This window comes from Phalacrocorax carbo, chromosome 15 (genome assembly GCF_963921805.1).
Source record: "Phalacrocorax carbo chromosome 15, bPhaCar2.1, whole genome shotgun sequence".
Lineage (NCBI taxonomy): Eukaryota > Metazoa > Chordata > Aves > Suliformes > Phalacrocoracidae > Phalacrocorax > Phalacrocorax carbo.
Genome location: NC_087527.1, coordinates 9,852,973 through 9,873,572, shown reverse-complemented (window position 1 = coordinate 9,873,572; position 20,600 = coordinate 9,852,973). Strand labels below are relative to the sequence as shown.

The 20,600-nt window shown below is 42.8% G+C and overlaps 1 protein-coding gene, 1 long non-coding RNA gene and 1 pseudogene across 3 annotated transcripts in view; 2 read left to right on the top strand and 1 right to left on the bottom strand.

Annotated features, from left to right (window-relative positions):
- The window catches only part of IFT81 (intraflagellar transport 81), a 43,560-nt gene extending 43,388 nt beyond the window's left edge, over positions 1 to 172 (bottom strand). The window contains exon 1 of the mRNA XM_064466179.1: positions 17 to 172. Coding sequence (XP_064322249.1) covers positions 17 to 151 — 135 coding nt within the window. The 5' untranslated portion in view covers positions 152 to 172. The remainder of the gene's footprint in view (positions 1 to 16) is intronic.
- Positions 150 to 3,498, top strand: LOC135315805 (uncharacterized). 2 transcript variants are annotated; one of them, XR_010375290.1, is made up of 3 exons: positions 150 to 552; positions 2,099 to 2,212; positions 3,120 to 3,498. It is a non-coding gene; the product is annotated as an uncharacterized LOC135315805 (long non-coding RNA). The 2 variants fall into 2 exon arrangements; XR_010375289.1 differs by having other exon boundaries at positions 150 to 712.
- LOC104049127 (P2X purinoceptor 7-like) lies at positions 3,498 to 19,762 on the top strand (annotated as a pseudogene).
- Positions 19,763 to 20,600: the final 838 nt, after the last annotated feature.

The following is a 20,600-nucleotide window of genomic DNA, read 5'->3' as shown; positions in this document are numbered from 1 at the left end:
CGCGCCTCCCGGTTACCCTGGTAACGGTTGCTAGGCCAGCGGCGGCGACAACGTCACTTCCGACGCTGCCTCGCGCTTCCGCCAACACGCCGGAGCGGCTGGAAACCGGCTGGAACAGGGGGGAGAACGACGGCGGCGGACTTTCGCGCATGCGCAGAGCAGCGGCGGCGCTGAGCGGGGCGGGGTGCGCGGCCTGTGGAGACGGGGCCGGGACGAGCTGGGCCGGGCCCTCCCGGCGGAGGGCGGGTCCCTGCCCGCACCTCACTCGTTCCGCCGCCCTCCCAGCCGGCAACGTGGAGCAGGCTGCACCGGGGAGGCGTCCCGGCGGCTTGGCGGCCTGCCCCGGGCATCCCCTCCTCGGTGCGCCGCTTTCTCCGGCGGGGCTCTGGGAAACTCAGTGTCCCCCCGTTCCCGTTGTGCCCCGAACTGGGCAGGAGTTGGGGTTTTGATCCCCAGCTCCTGAGCGGAGGTGGCGGTGCCTCGGCAGCAGGCCGTGGCCGCGCCGCGGTGCGAGGCAGCAGGGGTAGGCCCAGCACCACCGCTCGGCATCGGGTGGGTTTAGCAGCAGGGTAGGACCGACACTGCTTTGACGTGAGGGAAGCATGGCTGTGGACGCTGTGGGTGATGCTGGGGCGTTCATTCCATAGGCCATGGCGCTGGTGGGGCTTCTTCACAGCACAAGTGCTCCTGATGCAAGGAACAGCAGAAATAGGTTTGAGATTCACCCGTTAAAGTATATACTTAGCTTTGCAGTTTCTTAAGAGGGAGGCTGTTGTCGCATGTGTAGGAGATGTACAAACAGATTGATGCAGTTACCCAATTAAGATATCTGGCAGTCTTTGGCAGCATAGAGATGTCAAGTGTGGCTGATTTATGTATCAGGTGAATGGTTACTTAATTTCTCTGAAATGGAAAAATGCGCAGAGGATGCTTGTGAAACAGGAATGCCAGCCCTGTGCCCAGGCTTCATGAGGAGTAAATGGCAAATCTATGATCTCAGGGTTGAACATCGGTTGTTAGTGTGCTTCAAAGTATCAATAAATATGTAGCACTAGCTATGCTAAATCTGAAACAAGGACAGGAGCTTAAAAAATGCCAAACAATCAAAAATAGACTGTATGTTAAAGGGATACTTGTTCATGAAACAGGTATCTCTTGGTCTGCAAGTTTTTTGTTGCAGATCCTAAAAACCCATGTTCAGACCTTAAATAGGTGGATTTTGGAGCCTCTGCTATTGCAGTTAGCTTCTTGGATAGTCTTAGAATCCCACGTGAGTCCACAGATGATGGATTAAAATATGCAGTGAGTCATATTAAATTGGTGCCAATTCAAATGCACAGGTTGTAAAGCACTGCAGAATTTGACTCAGTAAACAGCAATCAGAAATGTAATACTTTGCAATTCTAAGCACTGCGTCTATCTTAGATTAGCTCCTCTCTTTTTTTCTGAGGAACAGAAAACGCCTCATAAAATATTAATTTACTGGTCTTCACTGGAAGCCTGAAAAGTGACACTGCATCCATGTCCTAGCTTTTAACTGGCTAAACTAAGTTACAGAGGGAATGGATGGGTTGCTTGTGATTGTGTATGAAAGCTGTGGCAGAGCCAGGAACATAATCCAAGTCTCCTGACTACTGGATTTGAACTTTAAAACCCGATCATGTTTCCTTTGTGCTTTCAGTCTGTATACTGACCTTTAGGAATCATATTTACCTAGAAGTTCCCAGAAGAGATCTGCTTTCCCTTGACATGCTTTCCTGGTGTCGATTACACTTTTCTTCTGATGAGTATTTTGAGCATATAGAATACACAGAGCAAATGAAAACAGTATTTCCTGTGGAGGCACTGGGGGACAGGTGTGCTCCCTGTAGACCACATAAGTAATAGGAAGTGGTGGTTGTGGGTCCACTGCTTAATGCTAGAGTAACACTGTTTCTGTAAATGCTGATACACATCCTTTCTTTAGACCTCGGTGCAGAGGAGAGAAAGCAATTTTGCCCACAGTGTTGAGGATGGAGAAGGATCTGTGCTGGGTACAGTGGGAGGGTGCTGCTTGGAGAGTCTCCTAAATATCAGACTGTTTCCCTACACCTTCCAGGAAGCAAAGGACTGTTCCCCTCCTTTCGTGTCTCTGTAACATTAAGGAGGCAACAGATAAAGAAGAGGAAGGATGTCTGAAAACTTCAGAAAATGGCAAGAAGAAAAAAAGATGGTGAGATTGCTTCACTCTGTCATGGTAGAAAGCCATCAAGTCTGATTGTTCTGACTTGGGGAAGACCACCTCCATGACTGGACGTCATTAGAACTGTGCTGGCTGGGCTCTGGCTTGCTGGCCTGTTTGAAAGCTCAATTGATTGAAGGCAGGAGCAAAGTCGTGCATTGGAGCCCAGTTCTATGGGACTTCCCAACCTGGGGAAAGCATGGTGGATCCTGTGTCATCCTTAAAGTTGTATGCTTTCATGATGCTTTCCTCCAACAGTTTTGTGCTATTTGTATGTGCAGCCCAAAGTAGCCCTGCTGCTACCCCTGGCTGCCCGCCTGCTGCTTGATATTTACAGTCTGCAGCAGTGTCTGAATTTTCAAACTTAGGGCTTAAAAGATGTTAAGGTTTAGCTCAGTGTCTTGATCTGTGTATCACAACAGAATCTTCACAGACATAAAAGAGATGATAGCCTTGGGTAAATATTACAGGAAGCAGCTGAGATATTTGACGCTTAACTTGTCTTAAGTTGTCTTTGTTGGGGTGACATGGTACCTGGATCAGGTCTTACAGAATCGAAGGCCAGTGTTCATATATATTTGTTGTGTAGTTCTGGGGGCATTTTCCAAGTTCCCAAGTTAGTTTGCATGGAGAGTGATACAGGGTTTCAAGCAAAGTTTCCTAATGACATGAGAGTTATTGTAACAGTTCAGCCCTATAGTCCCATCCATTTCTCTGCATAGGGCTTACGTTTTATATTGCTTGGGAAAGGCTTATGGAAGCTGCTTATTGAAAAGGCATCATGCAGAGGCAATGTGTGGAAGAAAGAGAATGGAGCCTGCAAATCAACTATCCGGAGCTGTTTAGATCTGCAGGCACAGCTTCATTACTCCCTCCTGACTTTCTCCTCCCTTTATAGCTACTGCTGCGTAGATGACTGCCGTGCAGAACTGTGAGAGAGCTCAACCACAGAGGCCAGCAAATCAGAGTGGAACGAAACCTCAGCAAATCAAAATCGTGCTCCATGGGCGAAGAGAGATCACCTTATATGGGAACATCATGGGCAAGAAGATGAGTATGTCCGGCTGAGCTGCTGAGGTCAGATCCCAAACAGATGGAAGACATTACTGTGAAAACAAGAGCATTTAAGACGAGAAGACAACACTTACTTCTGCTTCACTTATGCAGTCAGAGCCCTCCTGTTTGTCTCTTATTATAAATGTTGTGTTATGTGTATGTATGCATAGGTCTGACTGTCATTAAAAATAAATTTCTTTGTGGCTATTCTAGCGCCTAAATGTGTCCCAGGTCTGTTTCTGTTCCCACTTGCAGCTTTTTCAGTTGTTATTATGTAGCAGGATTTTGCTTTGCTGAAGTGTCACTAATACCAACCATAGCAGTATGGACTGTGGTCAGCAAAAGCCCAAGGAGTGATCACTGATGTCTCAAAAAATTAAGCCTGTTTGTGCAAAATATAACCTGTTCCTGTGTGCTAAAGCATTTAAGACAATACTGACAGCCAAGAAGCCTGTCTGGTTCTGAATGTTTTGGTCATGACTAAGCCATAGATAGCACCCTGGGTGATTTAAAATACTAAAGGATTGGAAGAAAGACATTAGATCTGTGTTTGTAGGGTTTGTATGTTTTGTGCCTCTACGTGGGTCTTCTGTTGCAAGAGAGAGGACTCTGGTCCTTTTAATCTGGGTCTAATGGATTGAGTCAAACTTCTTATCTTTCAGACTGAGATTCACAGGTCCCACCTTGACAGCTCTGCATCTTTACAGCTCCACCTCCTGTGTTTACAGTGTCAGATGGTGGCCTCACACCTGCTCCTTCACCCGCCTGGACCAGATGCAAATAGTTGGCTTGCAGCACACTGGGGTGCAGCTCTGGCCTGTGCATGGTTCTGTGGGGTAGGAGAGGCTGCAGCCAAAGTATGTGCCATGTATTGGCTCTGGTGAGAGGAGTAGTGACTTTGTCACTCCCTTTTAATCCCATGACTGAATACAAAACCAATCTAAGACCAAATAGGATGGTGCTCCATGCAATGTGAGATCAGAAGCTGGAGATCTCTGTGGCCGTTGATGACCCAAAATCTTGCTTTACCATTGCCCTGCTCCTTGCATGGCCATTGCCACCCCTGCAAAGTGGGTGTTGCATGCATCTGCCAGGTCCAGAAGTGCATTACACCTTCTTTGTGTTGGTGTGAAGGGTTGGGTAGCAGAGAATCAGGCCCAGAAGGAGGTCAGCGTGATTCTGGTTTCCATCCATTTAGCCTCTTCTCTACAGTTGTCGCAGCAGTACTTCAGACCAGCAAAGTCTGGTAGTACTGAGGAGAGATGGTGCCCTCAAGAAAAGGTGACAAGAACAGTGCTAAACCATTGGCTCTGGAGCTGCAGGGTGAAGTTCAGTGCTTTTCCCGTGAACAAACCAAAGGATGTGGCTCTTTCAGGCAGTTCTTGATTCTATCAACTGCTGTTCTTTAAAAGGCCTGTGGTACCATTCTCATGCAGGTTTCTGGGTGTGCCTGTAAGTGGGGTGGCCTGGGAAGGATGCAGGGGTGGAAGAAGGCAGCACCGGGCAGCTGCAGTTTTCAAAAGTCAGTTCCTCACAGGAAGTGTAAGTGATGGGTGTACGTGGCCGGCTGGAGTGCCTGACTCAGTATGACTCTCCGAAATACCTACACATTCAGAGTGTTACATGTGGAATGTTTCCTTTATATAACTGTTGTTCTGTCTACTTCATAAGTGCATGGTGACGGGATGCTGTGTTGTACATGAGCAAATGTTTCTTGTGTTGGAGGTTGTCTGGTTAGAACTTGGCTTTCAGCGCTTTGAATTTTGTGGCAGCAAGGAAGATTATTGATCTCGTGTTAGACCATTCCTGGAAGATGGATGTGGTTGTGAGAACTTTGTGGTGGGAGTGGGGCATAGGATGTTATCTAACAAGGTGGGGTTGCTTGGACAGAGTTAACTAAGCTTCCTCTAAAAAACACTTGCAGTTTTGTTTCTTGTCTGAAAAATCCAAAATAACTCCACCAAATAATCTCAGATTTACACCAGTGTTTCTGAGATTAGAGTCTGCTCTGTAGAGTCTCCTATTCAGGGTTGGATGAAATGGCGAGTCACTCCTTGCAGCCAATTTCAAGAACAATAAGATGTTTTAGGAATATGCAATAATTGATTGCCTCTAAAGGGCAGATTTTCCTCTTTGCTGCCAAACTAGGGCTGGTCTCAGTGATAAGTGTTTGCTGAACAAAGTCTGCCGAAGTTCATGAAGTTGGTTTCATTCTCATGGGAGGGCAGCATGCCAGGACATTGAGCACACTGATCCCAATCTCACAAAGAATCAAGTCTGCAGGAAATTCAAGTTGCCTTACTAAGGTACTGTGCCCACCTACTGCTGCTCAGAGCTCGGTTCTCACTGCCAGTTTCCAACAACATGGTTATCCCAAAGCACTGTTCTCCAGAAGGAGAAGGCTGGAATGCTATTATAATAAATGACATAAATAAAGGAACACTGATCAGTTGCTTTGTATTTCTGTTCTTCAGATACTATTTTATCCCCCCTGCCAGCACAGTCTGTTGTTAAACTGAAAAGATGCTAGCTCTTGTAGCTTGTTTTTCAAAGCAAAACTTTCATATCACTTTTATGTAGTGTGGAAAGTATCTTCTGAACATACAATAGTTTTTCAAAGTTGATGGTGCTTTTATAAGTTAAGTGAGCTACATGGCTTTCCTGTCAGCTTAAATACAGAGGCATCCTTCCTCCTTCTATTAACACATTCAATTCATGAGAAAGTGAAAACATTAGGCCAAGGTTTTTGAAGCAATCTGCATGAGGCACAAAAATAGTCACCCTGGAAAGTTAAGGACTAAGTATTTTAAGCTCTCAAGAAAAATTAGCAGAGAGGACACTACCATTTGTGACCGAAAAAATCAAAATCTAGGTACACAGCCACGCAGGATGGGTGAAAGTTTTTGGATTACATCAAGCCCTGTTGCAGTTAATTGGTGTTTCACAAATGGCATTTGAAGGGCCAGCATGTCACCTCATGTTGTCTATATCATTTAGGATAGAAATTTGCTTCTTCAATATACCAATTCATTTTTGACAAAGCCAAAAGTTGCAAAAGTGAAACCAAGGCAGACGTCGGTCCAGCCAATGCATGTGTCTCACAGAAGGCGGCTCTCAATTACTTGAAAACGTCCATCTAACTTCTGTCTTGCAGTGCATTTTGTCAAAGAATGATACAGAGAGGCTGACCCATTTTATTCTTTTGGGCTAGTTTGTCCTTTCTGGTTTATCTGGCCAGATGTACAGTCATCGCTTGCAGACTCCATCAAGAGATGGATGAAGTTAACAGCTCAGTTTGTACTAGTGTGAAGGGGTGGCTTACACAAACGTTAGGATCTGGGATACAGCAGAATCCGCTCTACCGGTGCAGGTAAGTCTTAATTTAATGTCAGTCCAGTATTCAACTTCCATTGATACACCTGGTTGCTTTCCTGAAATGTCTCTATCCTACTATTCAATGTGATTACTTTACGTTGGAGACAGCAATGTTTAAAGCCAAATCTTCCCTTCCTCCCTTAATAAAAGGAAAAATATTTATCCTCTTTCATGAGATTTCTGCGGTGCTATTCGTTACACAATTTTTATATAATCAGTTTAGTATTTTGGTAACAGTAAACCTAGGAACAGGTTCACTCCAGTATAGCTGTATTAAAGACAGTACTGTTATTACCAATTGATGCTAGTGTATCTTTCTCAGTTGTAATGCCAGTTTAAAAAAAAATCAGTGCCTTCTTGCCTCTGGCTGCTTGTTCCTGCCCTGATAATGTCCCTGGCTTTTCCTGTTTGAGTCAGGTAGAATCTGAATGTCTCTTGGGGGAGGTAGAGCAGGAACAACCTTGTGCTTCCAGGTGATGTTCTGGAATGACTGAGGTCTGAATCAAGTATGTGAAATTTCAGTCAGATTCATATTCTTTCCCCATATAGGCAGTAAACTCTTTTTTCATGATGACCAAAATCGTTAAGACAGAGAATCAGCTTGAGCAGAGGTGCCCTGAGGTAAATATGTTTTGTGGTTTATACTTGGATGTATTGAATGCATGTTGATGTAGGAGAGTGGAATGTCCTTGGAGCAGTCCAGTACAAGCAAATACTGTTGCTCTTTAAGTCTGTATCTCAGCAGATAACATGCAAGATCTAGTTTAATTGCCCCTTTTCTTTCTCGGGGAATCACCTGGCAGTTGTGACTTTGCCTTGCACCAATGACCTTGCAGGCAAACCTATCTGCATCACTTTCAGGAGGTGATGACATTCTGACCGGTGATTGCTGTCCGGCTTCTCTGGCATTGCTGCTGCTCTTGAAGAAAACCTAAAGGAGTTATGGAGTTACAGAATTGCTATCAGCTTCTCTGCTAATATGGTGCCCTTACTATTACTGTTGCTCATTTCTACATGTACCCTTCCTTCCTTTCTGTATTCAAACCTCGTCATCAGATGCAGCTCTCCTCTTCATTTGGCTGGCCTAGAAGTGGGCCCTTGCAGAGTAGTTCCCAAATAAAAGTTGACTTTCACTAGCAAAAGTGTACGGGAATGTTAGTAAACAAAGAATTAAATAGTCGGGTATTAGATTTATTGTGCTTAACAGTATAGAGAGTGTGAAAAATGGGAAAAGACATAAATAATAAAGGAAAATGTTATTGTAAGCAAGGAAAGGGCTTTTTTTCTGGTTTTGCAGGTAGCTGAGCCTTTATCTCTTATAAGCCAAATAATTAGTATGGATTATACCTGCTCTGCATTGTTATTTTCTCTTATTATTTGATATTTTTACCTTGAAGCTTAGTAAGACTTTCTACGTAGGTATGGAGGGGGAGGTATTTATATTGCTCTTTTATGTAATTTTTTTCCAGTATCCCTTCACCAAAGCTATCTGCTCTTCAGACAAGTCCTGTGAAAAAGGGAGTGTAGATATCCACAGACATGCTTTGTAAATGGCATTTTCAGATTGAAATCTTTTTTGTGGGTACTATCTTCTATTGCATTATTGACCAGTGCAGCTTGTGCAAGATCCAGCTTGGAGAATTGCAGTAGAACAGTACAGAATCCTAAGAGATATCTGAGAACATATTTTCAAAACCACAAAATTTAGTTCTTACCAGCTTGTGTGTCCCCTTACTAAAAGGAGAAACAGTGAGAGGGAGCAGAGGAAGGGCAGATGTGAAGAAGAGTACAGGCTGGTGTGAATGAGGGCCGATCTCACAGTCACTCCCATTGAAGTCCATCGCTGCTTAGCAAGTGGAGTGACCGCAGGATCTGCTGGAAGGGTCAGTTACACCCCTATGATAGTTAGGTAGTTCTCAGAAATAAGTCAGGGGACTTGGGTCCTTTGTTTAGGACCAGTTGTCCAGAAGGCATCATACTGTTTTCATAAGCTACATGAGCTCTTTGTAATGTTGAGATTCCCTGAATTTGGTCTGCTGGTTGGATTATCACTTTCCTCAGTAAAGACTAAATGCTCACAGAAAATGATGATGTTCCAGCAGTTCAAAAAACATTAAGGTTTTTTTGTCCACCTTTATATCCTTGTTTAATTTGCTCCTGTTATTGAATTAAGCTTCTGACTGAAACAGTTGGTTTCTTGATTTATCCCAAGACTCAGATATGTAACTTCATATAAAACTGTGAAGGAAATTACTTCACCCTCAGTCCAAACAATGACAAACACTGTTGACCCAAGCAAATGACTAAATAAGGATTGATGAGGTGTGGCAGAGCCATGGTTTGGGTAGTTCTTCCTACAGCTTCCTCCTATAGAAAGCTGCAGCAACCTGAAATGTTAGGCTCCCTATCTTACATTTGAGGAGGGATCACTGACATGTTGAAACTGTCTCTAATTGGGAAAAACTTTTTGTCTTTGCTGAGTAAGAGCTTGTTTCTCTACAGGAATTCAAACAGGAAGATGTGTGAATTATAATGCAACTGTTAAAACCTGTGAGGTCAGGGCATGGTGCCCTGTGGGATCCATGGAAGACCCCCCCCAAGTAAGTGAAAGAGATATCTGCATTTTTTAATGTCAAAAGAAGGATTTACTTTGACAAAAGTAATGAAATTTTAGGACAATCCATTTGCCTAGGCACATATAGATCTCATGTACGTAAAACAGCTATTTCTTTCATAGCCTTACTCTTAGCACTCATCATAATGTCTAAATAATTTACTTCTAACAACATCCCCTGCTGTATAGTTCTGCAGTGAAGTCATAGCCTCCAGTTTGTATCATCATGCAGCTGCTATAGAAACAGTTTTAGATGTCACAGGCTCATCTTGAATTCACTAGAGGCATCTGGCTCATTAATTCAAATGTCAAGGAAAATGCATCAACGTAAGATAGGTTTAATCAGTGACAGAAATAAAAAGTTTCCTAACTCCGGGTTTTCTTCTGCAAGGCTTAGGGCTCTACGGTGTAGAAGTTCTTTGTGGGTCCTTTTATCACAGTGAGGTTGCTTCCACCTCCTGAAACAGTAGGGGTAGATTGGTTGTCCGTACGTTGTGCTGCAGGCTAGTGTGTGGGAATCAGACTGAAGAACAGCCGCTCCATCCTCTCTAGGTAGGTGACGAAAACCTCAGTGCTGGCAGTCTCTAACAGTGAGCTGAAGGAAACTCTAGGAGGAAGACTCCACAGAACAATGCTGCTGTGACCTAGAGAGTAGGATGGAGGGGCCTTGTAGCCATCTTTTTTGGAAACTCCATGACTGTACAGTGTTCCAAAATGCAAATGTTCTAATTCTGTATCAGCCAAAGCATTAAAGAATTTTAAAGAAGATTTGATTTCAACTGAAATGGTGGAAATTATGCTCTAAGAGAGCAAATGCTAATCAATTTTAGCTCCTCTCAACCAGTTTTGAAATATATGTGTAAGAAACTAGGTCAATTATCACTTTCATTAGTTCATTGCTTCTAAAAGATGCAAGCGCCATTCTGTGTATATATATCCCATCTTTTCCCTAATTCAGGTTTTTCTGCAGAGTCTGAGCAGTTTTTCCACTGCCAGGTCTGCGCCAGAGCCCACAATGCCTCCTACAGCTCCTTCTGCTGAGTTTTTTTCAGCTCTTCAGAGGAATTTCCATTCCCTTCTCCTGTGGACAGAGTTGTGATCTGAAAAAGGCTTTGTCCAACAACAGGAAGGCTGTAATTGTTCATACAGCATCCGGGAAAGATATGCATGAGCTTCCTGAGTTAATGAAATCCATGGGGTTTTTATAAAGTTTCAGTGACTGCCAGTCATTTTTAAATGTCACACTGCGTAGGCTCACTGCTGCGTATGTTACAGAGGGAATTTTGCTTTTAATTACATCGCACAGTTGACACATTCTGTCTTGTATCCTAACCTTCCTCTAAAGTGCCAGTAGTTGGTCACTACCAGGGACCAAAAATAATGGATGAGAGGTTTGATCCAAACCTCTGATGTATAAGGTTCCTTCACAAGTTCCATTGGCAAAGGAAAAATGAGGAATCGCTAAAAAGCAAAGCGGAGTGTTTATATTCTACCAGAACGATATGTCAGACCAACGTCAGAGCCCAGGAAGCTTTGCCATCTGGTTGAGGTACTGAGGTACCAATGTGGGGCTTTGGTTACACCCATGATTGTCTTTACTGTCCACAATCCTTTGAAAGGTAAGTTTTATGAACCATGCAGGAGGCCTCCTCTTCCTCCCTGTTAGTTATGGCAGGAGCTGAACAAAGCCATTGCATGCTGACAAGAAGATTCTTTTATTTTTGATTGTTCATTTCTGCCTGAGGCAGTGCAGAGTTCTCAGATTAGCTGGCTAAAGGACAGGTGTTTACAACACCTTTTCTCAGAAGAGCTTTGGATCGGATTCCACATGCTTCCCAGTGGATGAATCATGGACAGTTTTACATTATAGGTTCATTCATTTTTAGTTCTTAAAAAAATTACATACATTATTAACATCTTGACTATTATACGCTGAAACTCATTAGTGACTTTCATGTCCAAGTAGCATCCACAATGTTAATTTGGTTTACAGTCGAGTCTCATTCATTAACTTGGTTTAGAAGACATTCATGAGAGGTCTCTCATGGAAGCTGCATGTCATCCAGCTAACGTGCTTCTTGTCATCACAGATCTCTGATGCAGAGGCATTGTTCAAAAAAAAAGATAGGAAAAATATTCCCTGCTTAGAAGCACTGTCCTTTATGTGGATGACTGCTTTGAATACTGGGTTTCCCGCTTGGAATGGCTGTCTTGATGGAAGTGAAAATATTCCTGGCTCATTCTTAAAAAGGAATAATGCCAATATTCCAGTTCAGCATAGTCCCTATGCTAGACAAACAAGGCTAAATATTGTATCCTTACTTTCCTACATCCCTGGCAAGTTCTGGAGTGTAACAGAGGTTGTCTCACACAGTCTAGGCCAAGGTTACCCAGATGGCAACTTGTGGGAAAATTCCTTCCTCTGAAGCATTAGCTTCAGAGAAACCACTCTTCTGAGAATGGGTCAGACTGGCAACCTGCTTTCCATTGTGTTTGCATTCCACCTACATATTTAGTGATACAAACCACTGTGACACAAGCCACTGCAGGGGAGGTCCTCAAACTGGTATCTGCTAGGAAGGCAGGACAACACAACCTTTGGTGATGTGATTGACACCTGACTTCCAGAGACATCCTCTAGGATCAAGCACATGGCTTATTTTTATACTCTTTCTAGCTGTGCAGCTCTGGTGTAAACGTCCACCTGTCTGTGGGGACCAGCAATGAAACCGCCAATTCATTGTGCAGAAATCATCAGCTGTCAAACGGTGTAATTTCTTACTACTATTCTATAGCAAGATTTATATGAGAGGTCTCCTGAGATCATATTTCAGCTGCATGTAGAGACCCCAGTTAGGCTTGGCCCATGCAAACAAGTGCAATAGAGAGAGAAAAATTATACCTAAAACGAAGAAAACCACCTATATCTTTCTTGATCCCCCAAGCCACCTAACTCCCTGCATTTCAATCTGTTATTCTTAGCAACATATTCCTCCTACTGACAGCTTTCCAGGTAATAGTAAAGTAGCATAACATTAACTGATGTATTTAAGTAAAAGAAGTTTGTTAATACAACGTTTCTTTTTTAGGCCTGCTGTTCTGAAGACTTCACTGTGCTAATAAAGAACAATATATATTTCCCAAAACTTAATTACACCATGGAAGAGCAAACATTCCTCAATGCTTTCCAAAGAGTAAGTTAGTTGTGCTCTGAAAAAAAATGTTGTATGAATTGGCACCTTCTTTACTCAAAAAGGCTATGCATTCAGGGCCGTATCTGCCTGAGTGACAAATATCAAGTTTCTATAATTCTTTAGCACTATTAATCCTTCATGAACCAAGAGAAATAAGGAGTGCTTGGGAACAGAGCCTCCCAGCATAGCTCTATTTCTCTCATGCACTGAACAACAGAATTGTTCATTCAGATATACTGGTTTATGTTAGGGTGAAATCACTAAAATATAGCAAAACAGATGTGTGCTTCAAATTATAAGATGAAAGTGTTTAGTCTACACATGTAGAATTTTGCTGGGGATAATATCCAAAGAGTAAAGAATCCATCTTGTTTCCCAGATCCCAGTTAGGGATATATAGATCTAGTAGCTACAAAACCAGAAGCTCGTATACTTACAAATGGAGCACATTTAACACAGGTTCTAGTAAGTGTGAAGTCTCTTACCTGTATCTGTAGCTGCTCCAGCTTGTTTTTAAATTTAAACAGTTGTGTGTGTTCTTCACAGACTAAATATTCCACCAAATTTAAATACTTCCTGCACATACAATAAGATAACTTGCCCGCCCTGTCCAATTTTCCATCTGGGAGATGTCCTTCAGGAAGCAAAAGACAATTTTTCTGAAGTGGCGGCAAAGGTCTGTGATATCACCTTTTTTCATGCTCAGTGTTAAAACATTTTCTTGATTCTTTTCCTGCATGTTTTGCTGTCTACCATATAATGGAATTGTTCTAGGTTTAGAAACTGATTGTGTGAGAAGCAAAGTAACCCCAACTTTCAAGAATTAAACGTGCTTAACATCTCACAGGATGGGACCCATGTTGACAGAGTTGATATAACTTTGTTAGTATTGTAGAATGTTGCCATGGTCTAACCCCAGCTGGCAGCTAAGAAGCCCTTTTACAAAGTCCAGTGCATTTAAATAGGTCCTATACAAGGCTGTCACTTGTGGTCATCTTTTGCTTCTACTCAAGCAGATCCTAAATCATATAGCTGGGGGAATCATCCAAAAGTCAGACTGGCACAAATGGCAGCTTATAATCATAGTCAAAAAGCACTTACTTTTGCCATTACGTTTTCACTCTATTCTTTTAGAATATAGGAAAGGCCTGAATGAATGGTAGCTTCTAGCTCATGTACCTAAGTCACTGCCACAGAAGACTGCTTGACTGGCAAATGTTGCTTATGAGTTAGTGTGTCTATGGAGATGTGCCCGTGCCAATGGCATCCCTCAAGTCTCTGCTGACTTTAACAGCAGCTTAGCACCGGCAGTGATCACAGCGCTAGTCCCTAAGCTTACTGTTTCAGTTTCTAGTGACAAATCATTGCCATTGAGATTAACTGCAACTGTAACATGGACAGCTGGCTTTATGACTGCAGTCCAAAGCATGGTTTCTGCTGCCTCGATGACAAAAATTAAAGCCTCGATTCCACTTCAGGTAAAAAATGTTATATGAAGCAAGTAGCGTGTGTTCTGAGTTGAAGCAAAGATGTGATGAGGTGTGGGGAATGATGACTTGGAATGACAAGATGTTTGATTCTCCTTCTTCACTCTTGTGGTCATGTCTTTAACCTGTGGTTACTGCAGTTGTCTGTATATGTCACCATGGTCATCTCCCAAATGAGCATGCTTGTATTGCAGGAGATTTTATTTCTGTGTCGAAAGGCCTAAAGATTTCCAGCAAGTATTCTGGGAACTAACACAGAATAGTTTGGGCAGATTCCACCATATGGCAACTGAGGCTTGAAACTACCTAAACTTGTGAGTTTCCCAAGGCAATCAACACAAATAAAATAACAAAGTGTTTTTCTTCCATCTGGGTAACCCTACCGTTCACTGAATCAAGATTTATCCAAAAGCAAATTACAGCTTCTGGTTCTGTGTGCATATAGCAGATTTATGAGAAGTTTTGACAAAAAATCTTGATGTGACTCCAGTTCTAAAGAGTTACACAAAGCATTAATCAAATGCTTACCAGCATGTTTAAAACTAAAGTTGTCCCTCAGATCTAGGTCAAAACTCTTGTGTAACAACACTCTTTTTTTGACTCACAGCATGATTATTATTACGTTATGGGTTTTCATACATTTGTGATGCTAACATGAGTGCTATAACTGTGTAGGAGCTGCATTGTGCTGGAGCTGTGCAAAGAACAAATAGGTGTTCCCTCTGACCTAGCAACCACAGACAGGAGGTGGGGGAGATCACAAGGAAAAGCAAGACGCTGCTGTGAGGCTGAGGCCAGCCACCCTTCTGTTGAATACATTTTTGTAGGCAAAGCAGTTTCTGAAAAGGCTTTTGGAAGAAGACAGTACAGCAGTTTTGAGGATGTTTAGTGTCAAATTAACAGCTGGGCTCAAAATGCCAAGAATGGGTTTGCCCAAAATTTGTTATCTTTTAAGCATCAAAATACCAGTCTGTAGCAAGGCTATTATGATGCAGTTCAGCTGAAATCTCTGCTGAAAGTGAGCCTTGTCTGAGAACATAGGCTGCTGGGAGAGTGTGCATGATGCCAGACCACATCTTGGTGGCCTGACTCTGTATATGTTAATCAAGGGGTATATTGGCAAAGAAATGTCATTCTCTAATGCCTCCAAAATTAAAAAAGAGGAGCAGAGTAGTTCAGTGCAGCAATTTAAAAAGCAAAGACAGTGAAAGTTGAAGAGCAGTGAATAGGTTGAGCGTACTACTATTCAAAACAAGCATGTATGTTTTGGCAAAGAACATGGACAAACCCTGCCACACTGCTGAGCTAGTGTATGACAACTTGTATAAACAAGGTTGGTGATTTCAGTAGAACTACCCAAGTGAGTAAGGGGGGCAGAGCTAGAAATGATTCTACAATTAATATATTTCAAGAAAATTTGTTTTTATATTAGTGACATGTCATAAGAATGTAAAATACTGTCATATCAGAGGTCCATCCAGCCCAGTGTCCTAAAGCTAACATAGATCAATAGCAGGAGAAAATTTTGGAAAAGAGCATAAGAAACAGGGTACATATAGAATGCTGCTTCCCCTACAGTCTAGCTGTCCTAGAAGTCAGGAAAGCTACTTTGGGCAGCTTATAACCTCTGTGTGCATGGAGCCCTACTGATTTAATCTCAGCTCCAAAGGGAATTCTGTGGTAGACTTAAATGGAAACAGGCTTTAGCCTTCCAAAAGAAAACTGCTTGAGGTGCAAGGGAGCGAAGCTTCGGCCAGTGATCAAGAGAGCTCTTAACTGGTCAGCTCTGAGCACAAAGCTGTTACAGAGGAGAAAGCTTCTATGTCATCAAGAGCAGATGTGAAATAACCTCCACCCTGAGGGCTAGAGAAAACCTCTGATCCTGGAAAGAGTTAGGAAAAGTTTCAAATAAAACCTAACTGACCTGCAGGCTTCAGAAGTTAAGAGCTGGCCAATAAAACATGTCTGGGCCACAGACTGTGGAAGCGTTCAGCACAGGAAAAAGGGCATTTCCTGTCTGTGCAAGCAAGGAGAAAGCAGAACACATTACAATGTGTTTTTCTGAGTGACTCACTGAATACAAATCAGATCGTGGTGAATGGGAAGCAAATGATCGCATGATCTAGGGAACTCTGATTAAAAGCACTCTGAAATTCAGTCTGCCAAACTTAGCTTGCAGTAGGATGCATAGGAGAGAGCGGAATCAAGTGAAAGTTTCTGGGCTGGTCTGTAAGCATCAAGATGGCAAAGCAGAGCAGCAGGGACTGAACCCAAAGAGAAAGGAAAGGAGGAAAATGTATTTTTCTTTAGATGTCTCTGTCATCTGAATGAGTACCTGGAGATGCTAGAAAGCAGAGGACTGAGCTGATGGCATTTACACCAAACATATCTTCTTAAACAGTTTACCCTTTCAGTACTTGAACAAGCAACCAACTATAAAATAAAATTTTATTAGCAATGACATAGTGATCTGTGAGTATTTGCCGCCCCTGGAACTGACTTGTCCCTTCAAATAAGCAAATTCCCATTCAAATTATTTATCTAGATGAAGGAGAACAGGACTTAGAGATCACTCAAGTAAACCAGTCAAGAACAATACAGCACTTTAAGTCCTGACAGCATGTCTGAGGCAGAAGACATATGGATGTTGTTATCAGAGGTTGGATATTAGTACCATTGTGCGTTTTGGTATGTCTTTCAGCTTAATGTACTGATTTTGTCTGTATTGCCAGCTTTTCATTGCCGGATTTAAAAAGATCTCATTGTTCCATGCTCTATGACTGCTTATTGATCCATAAGCTGATGTGAGCTGTGCATCAGGAGGGTCATGTTCTTGATAGAATAAGAAACTGGAAGTTAGTAAAGGCTCACACGATTCTGGCCACTCTCTACTGATCGAAGAATGGAAAATGGCTGATATCCAGCATGCTGAAGTGTGCTCAGGAGTTTAGAGTTGGTCTTGGATAACATGATATTAAAGACCTCAGAGCATGGGCACTCTTGTCATTGCCAGCTCCTCACGTATCCTTGCTGGGGTTTTCTTTCTGCTTTACCTGTGATTGAACTTCTTTCTGCAGCTTCAGGTTCCAATTTGAATTGAGACAGCAAAACACTTATTGGACATTAGTTGGATTTTTAATTTGTCTAAATCTCTATATACGTATTAATTTAGTTTAGACTGCCAGGTCAGATGTGAGGCAAAATATTGTTAATTGAGCTGGCCTCAGCACCTTCATTTCAGAAGCCTGAAAGGGCTGGAAGAAGAAGGGAAAAGAAACTATGCTTCTTTTTGTGTTCTGTAGCCTCATGGCATTATATCCCCCAGGGGAGCTGCACAGATTTTAATTTACTCTTTTGCAGATATGAAAGGTACTACAAGCTACCTCATAGGAAGGAGCAGAGAACCCTTTTCAAACTCTATGGAATACAGTTTGATGTCCTCATCTTTGGCACAGTAAATGCAATTCTTTTTCCTTGTGGAGGGAGAAGAAAGCTTGCTGTTTCCTTAGCCCTACTTCTGCCATATACCCCTTTCCTCCCTCCTGTCCATCATTCTGGGACAGAAATCATGTCAGATGAGTATGTATCTAAACTGAATGGAGCAGCATAGGAGAGCAAAGCTGAGGATGAAATAGCAGGGCTGGGAGAGAGGCAGGATTGTTGTTTAAGTCTGAGACAATAACAGGTATCATCATGATGTGATGTTATTGTCATGAACCCCGTATGTCACCACTGTTTCTCTCTCCAGTCTATTCTCCACTGCGAAGTGCCTGAGATGCCCTATGAAATTTTGGGATTGATTGAATTGTAAAGAGACAAAGATATATTGTGAAGAGACAAAAAGAGAAAAGCCATTCAGTTGAATGAATGGTAACAGATCTTGCATCCTGGTTATTCTTTTCTGCTTTCCTTAAGGGTAGAAAATTGAACAGCATTGAACTCATTAAAAACATTGGGTCCATGATCTCTTGTTTTGGTTTGGTGAGAGGCTTATTTTTTGTGTTAATAAAACCAGTTCTGGAGATACATTCTCATTATGGAAGTGGAATCACTGCTTGCTATTTTTTCATGTGTGGGTTGCAAGTGCCATTGAAATTGCTATTTGTGCAGGTAATTGCTCCAGCTGCGGCAAGTCACCATTCTACAAAACTTACAACATGAAAAAGTTGGAGACTGTGCTGAATCCAAGAGAGGTAAAGAATGTAAACTGCTGTTCTACGGATACAAAACTGCAGCTGATCCAGGAAGCTTGCAGGAAGCTGTGCACAGGATATACTGCATGAGTGCAGTGGGCTCCACACACAACCTTGGCATGGCGGAGTCACACCAGCTCTGTCAGGAAAACCTGTAGGGAATGGTGATCCTTCAAAACAGCAGAAAGATATCACGAAAGGGTTGTCCATGAAGACAGCATTGCTCAAAGCCTCTTCCCTGACAACTTCAGTTGCCTCTTCCTCTTTTTCCAGATATTATGATATTTCTCTAGGCTGCCTCTACTAATCCCCCAGCATTTTATAAGTGTATTTTTAATGAAGACTGAAGAGGAGAGTACTTAAAGGCCCTACACAACCGCACTCCTACAGTCCTCTTCCTGATCTGTCTGTCCCTGCAGCTCCCAATGTTGCTGCTATCCTGGATACTGGAAATATAGGCCCTTGCACCATGCAGTTGCAGGACATTGGTATGGGAGTACAGACTGCAGAACCCAAGCCCTGAGGTCAGATCTATGCTGTGTTTGTCCCCAGTTCTCCAAGTAACTACCCCAACTGCCAATGGTCTTCTGCTGCACAGGTGATGTGTGTGTCCTATGTTGATGAGCCACATTCTCTTGATAAAGAAGCCTCTGAAAACAAGCTTGCAGCATGTTCAAGGCAGCATTGCTGAGGTACAGACAGACAGCCTTTGAGGAATGTCATTCCAAACTGATTTGGGTTTCCCCCATCCCCCATATTTCAGATTAATTCTGAAAGGCTAAAACTAGATTCCTATTGTCCGCTTCAAGTTAACAGGTCCTGTGACCAGAGGATGTATTTCTAGAGTCAGCTAAAAATTGCTGCTTTCCTGTGGTGGGTATGTGCCAGCAGGAGTACTTTGGTGTTGAAACAACTTGCGAGGTGTCGATTCGATTTTGCTAAGGTGGGCGTTGGCAACACAGAAAGACAATCCTCCTCCAGATCTGCTGATCTATCATCATTATCCCTATTGTGCTGTGTCAAATGAAAAGCCCAATGGTGAGGATCACTCTTGTAAATTCTCTCTACAGTTGGATGAAGCAGCAAATGTCTTTTCTTCTCTAAGTTATGTTGGAATTGTTGTTGCAGAGCCACCCTGTGAAATTATGTGATGCTGGCAGTTGCTGCACCAGTGCATCCAACGAGAATGATGATAAAGAAGAATCTGAGCCAACGCACACCACTGAGTCCAATGAGAACCATGATAATGAAGAATATGAGCCGGGCAACCTCTCAGACAAGGGGCCTCTTCCCCAGACTGCCAAAAGGAGTGCTGCTGTGGCAAATGCCAGACAACACAGAAGTACCATGAGCAGCTCTGCTGCTGAAGGAAAAAAGGGCAGTGCATCACATCCTCCCATTGGTTTCAGCAGCTGGTGCTGCCCAGTCACACCCTGAAGAAAGCCCTTCTCTGCCAAGACCCTTTTCTGGACTTGACAGATGGCAATATCAACAACTAACTGCATCACCTTGCTTACAAGCAATATGTTCACTGGTGCTTTGGCTCTTCTGATCTGGATGACAGCAGAGCTGTCATCCCAAGCTGCTGAAGGTAGAAAATTAGAGATACTTCTCCCAGACCAGTCGACAACTATACTGGTTTTAAGATGGATTGAGGATGTAGCACAACTTGAGCTCGCATTGTGACTCACTTTGGACATTTAACTTTTGTTTTCTTTCAAAGACCTTAAAAAAAAAAAGAGACAAAAGCATGTGGCTTTCCAAAATCTTCAGTACAGCTGAATTCTTATATAATGTCTTTGGAGAGGCACAGCTGCCTACTGCCTAGCACAGAGGAACAAATACCTTGAGCTAAAATGCTTAGTTCTGCCTTCACTCTGTGAGTCACCCTGTGTGGTTTGGAAATGTAGGCTCTGGGGTGAATCCTTAGGGCTACGTTTTAGTGGGAGGTTCCAGGCCGCCTGCCCTTCCACTGGTGCATACCAGAATCCCAGCTGAGTCAGGAGATGACCAGCACCCTGAAAATAAGATGGAGCCAAGGGTCATCTCAAAGCATGACCCTTGAAGGAAGGAAGGCCAAAAGAGATATCACTTGAAAATGTGCTCCTGAGCATTTTTCTCTCCCAGCCTCACCACCTTTCTGCAGCCCTGGACCAAGAGGCTCTAGAAAGGGGCCACGGAGTGTGTAGTTTTGTAACTCACCATTGAAAGCCTCATGGTCCATCCAGATTAAACAGGCTCATTTTAGATTATTTCAGTGATAGAGACAACGCATTTTCTGAAAGGCCCAGCTGTTCTCTTTGTATGACTTCTTTTAGCTCGAACTCAGGAATCACAATGAAAAGTACTTTTACTATCTTTGGGTAATATTTTTGGTCATTTCATTCATACTCATTGAAATTGTAATGTTGGACTTTGGCCTCTTGTTTGCTTTTAGCTTCAAACAGGCCTTGTCTCCTA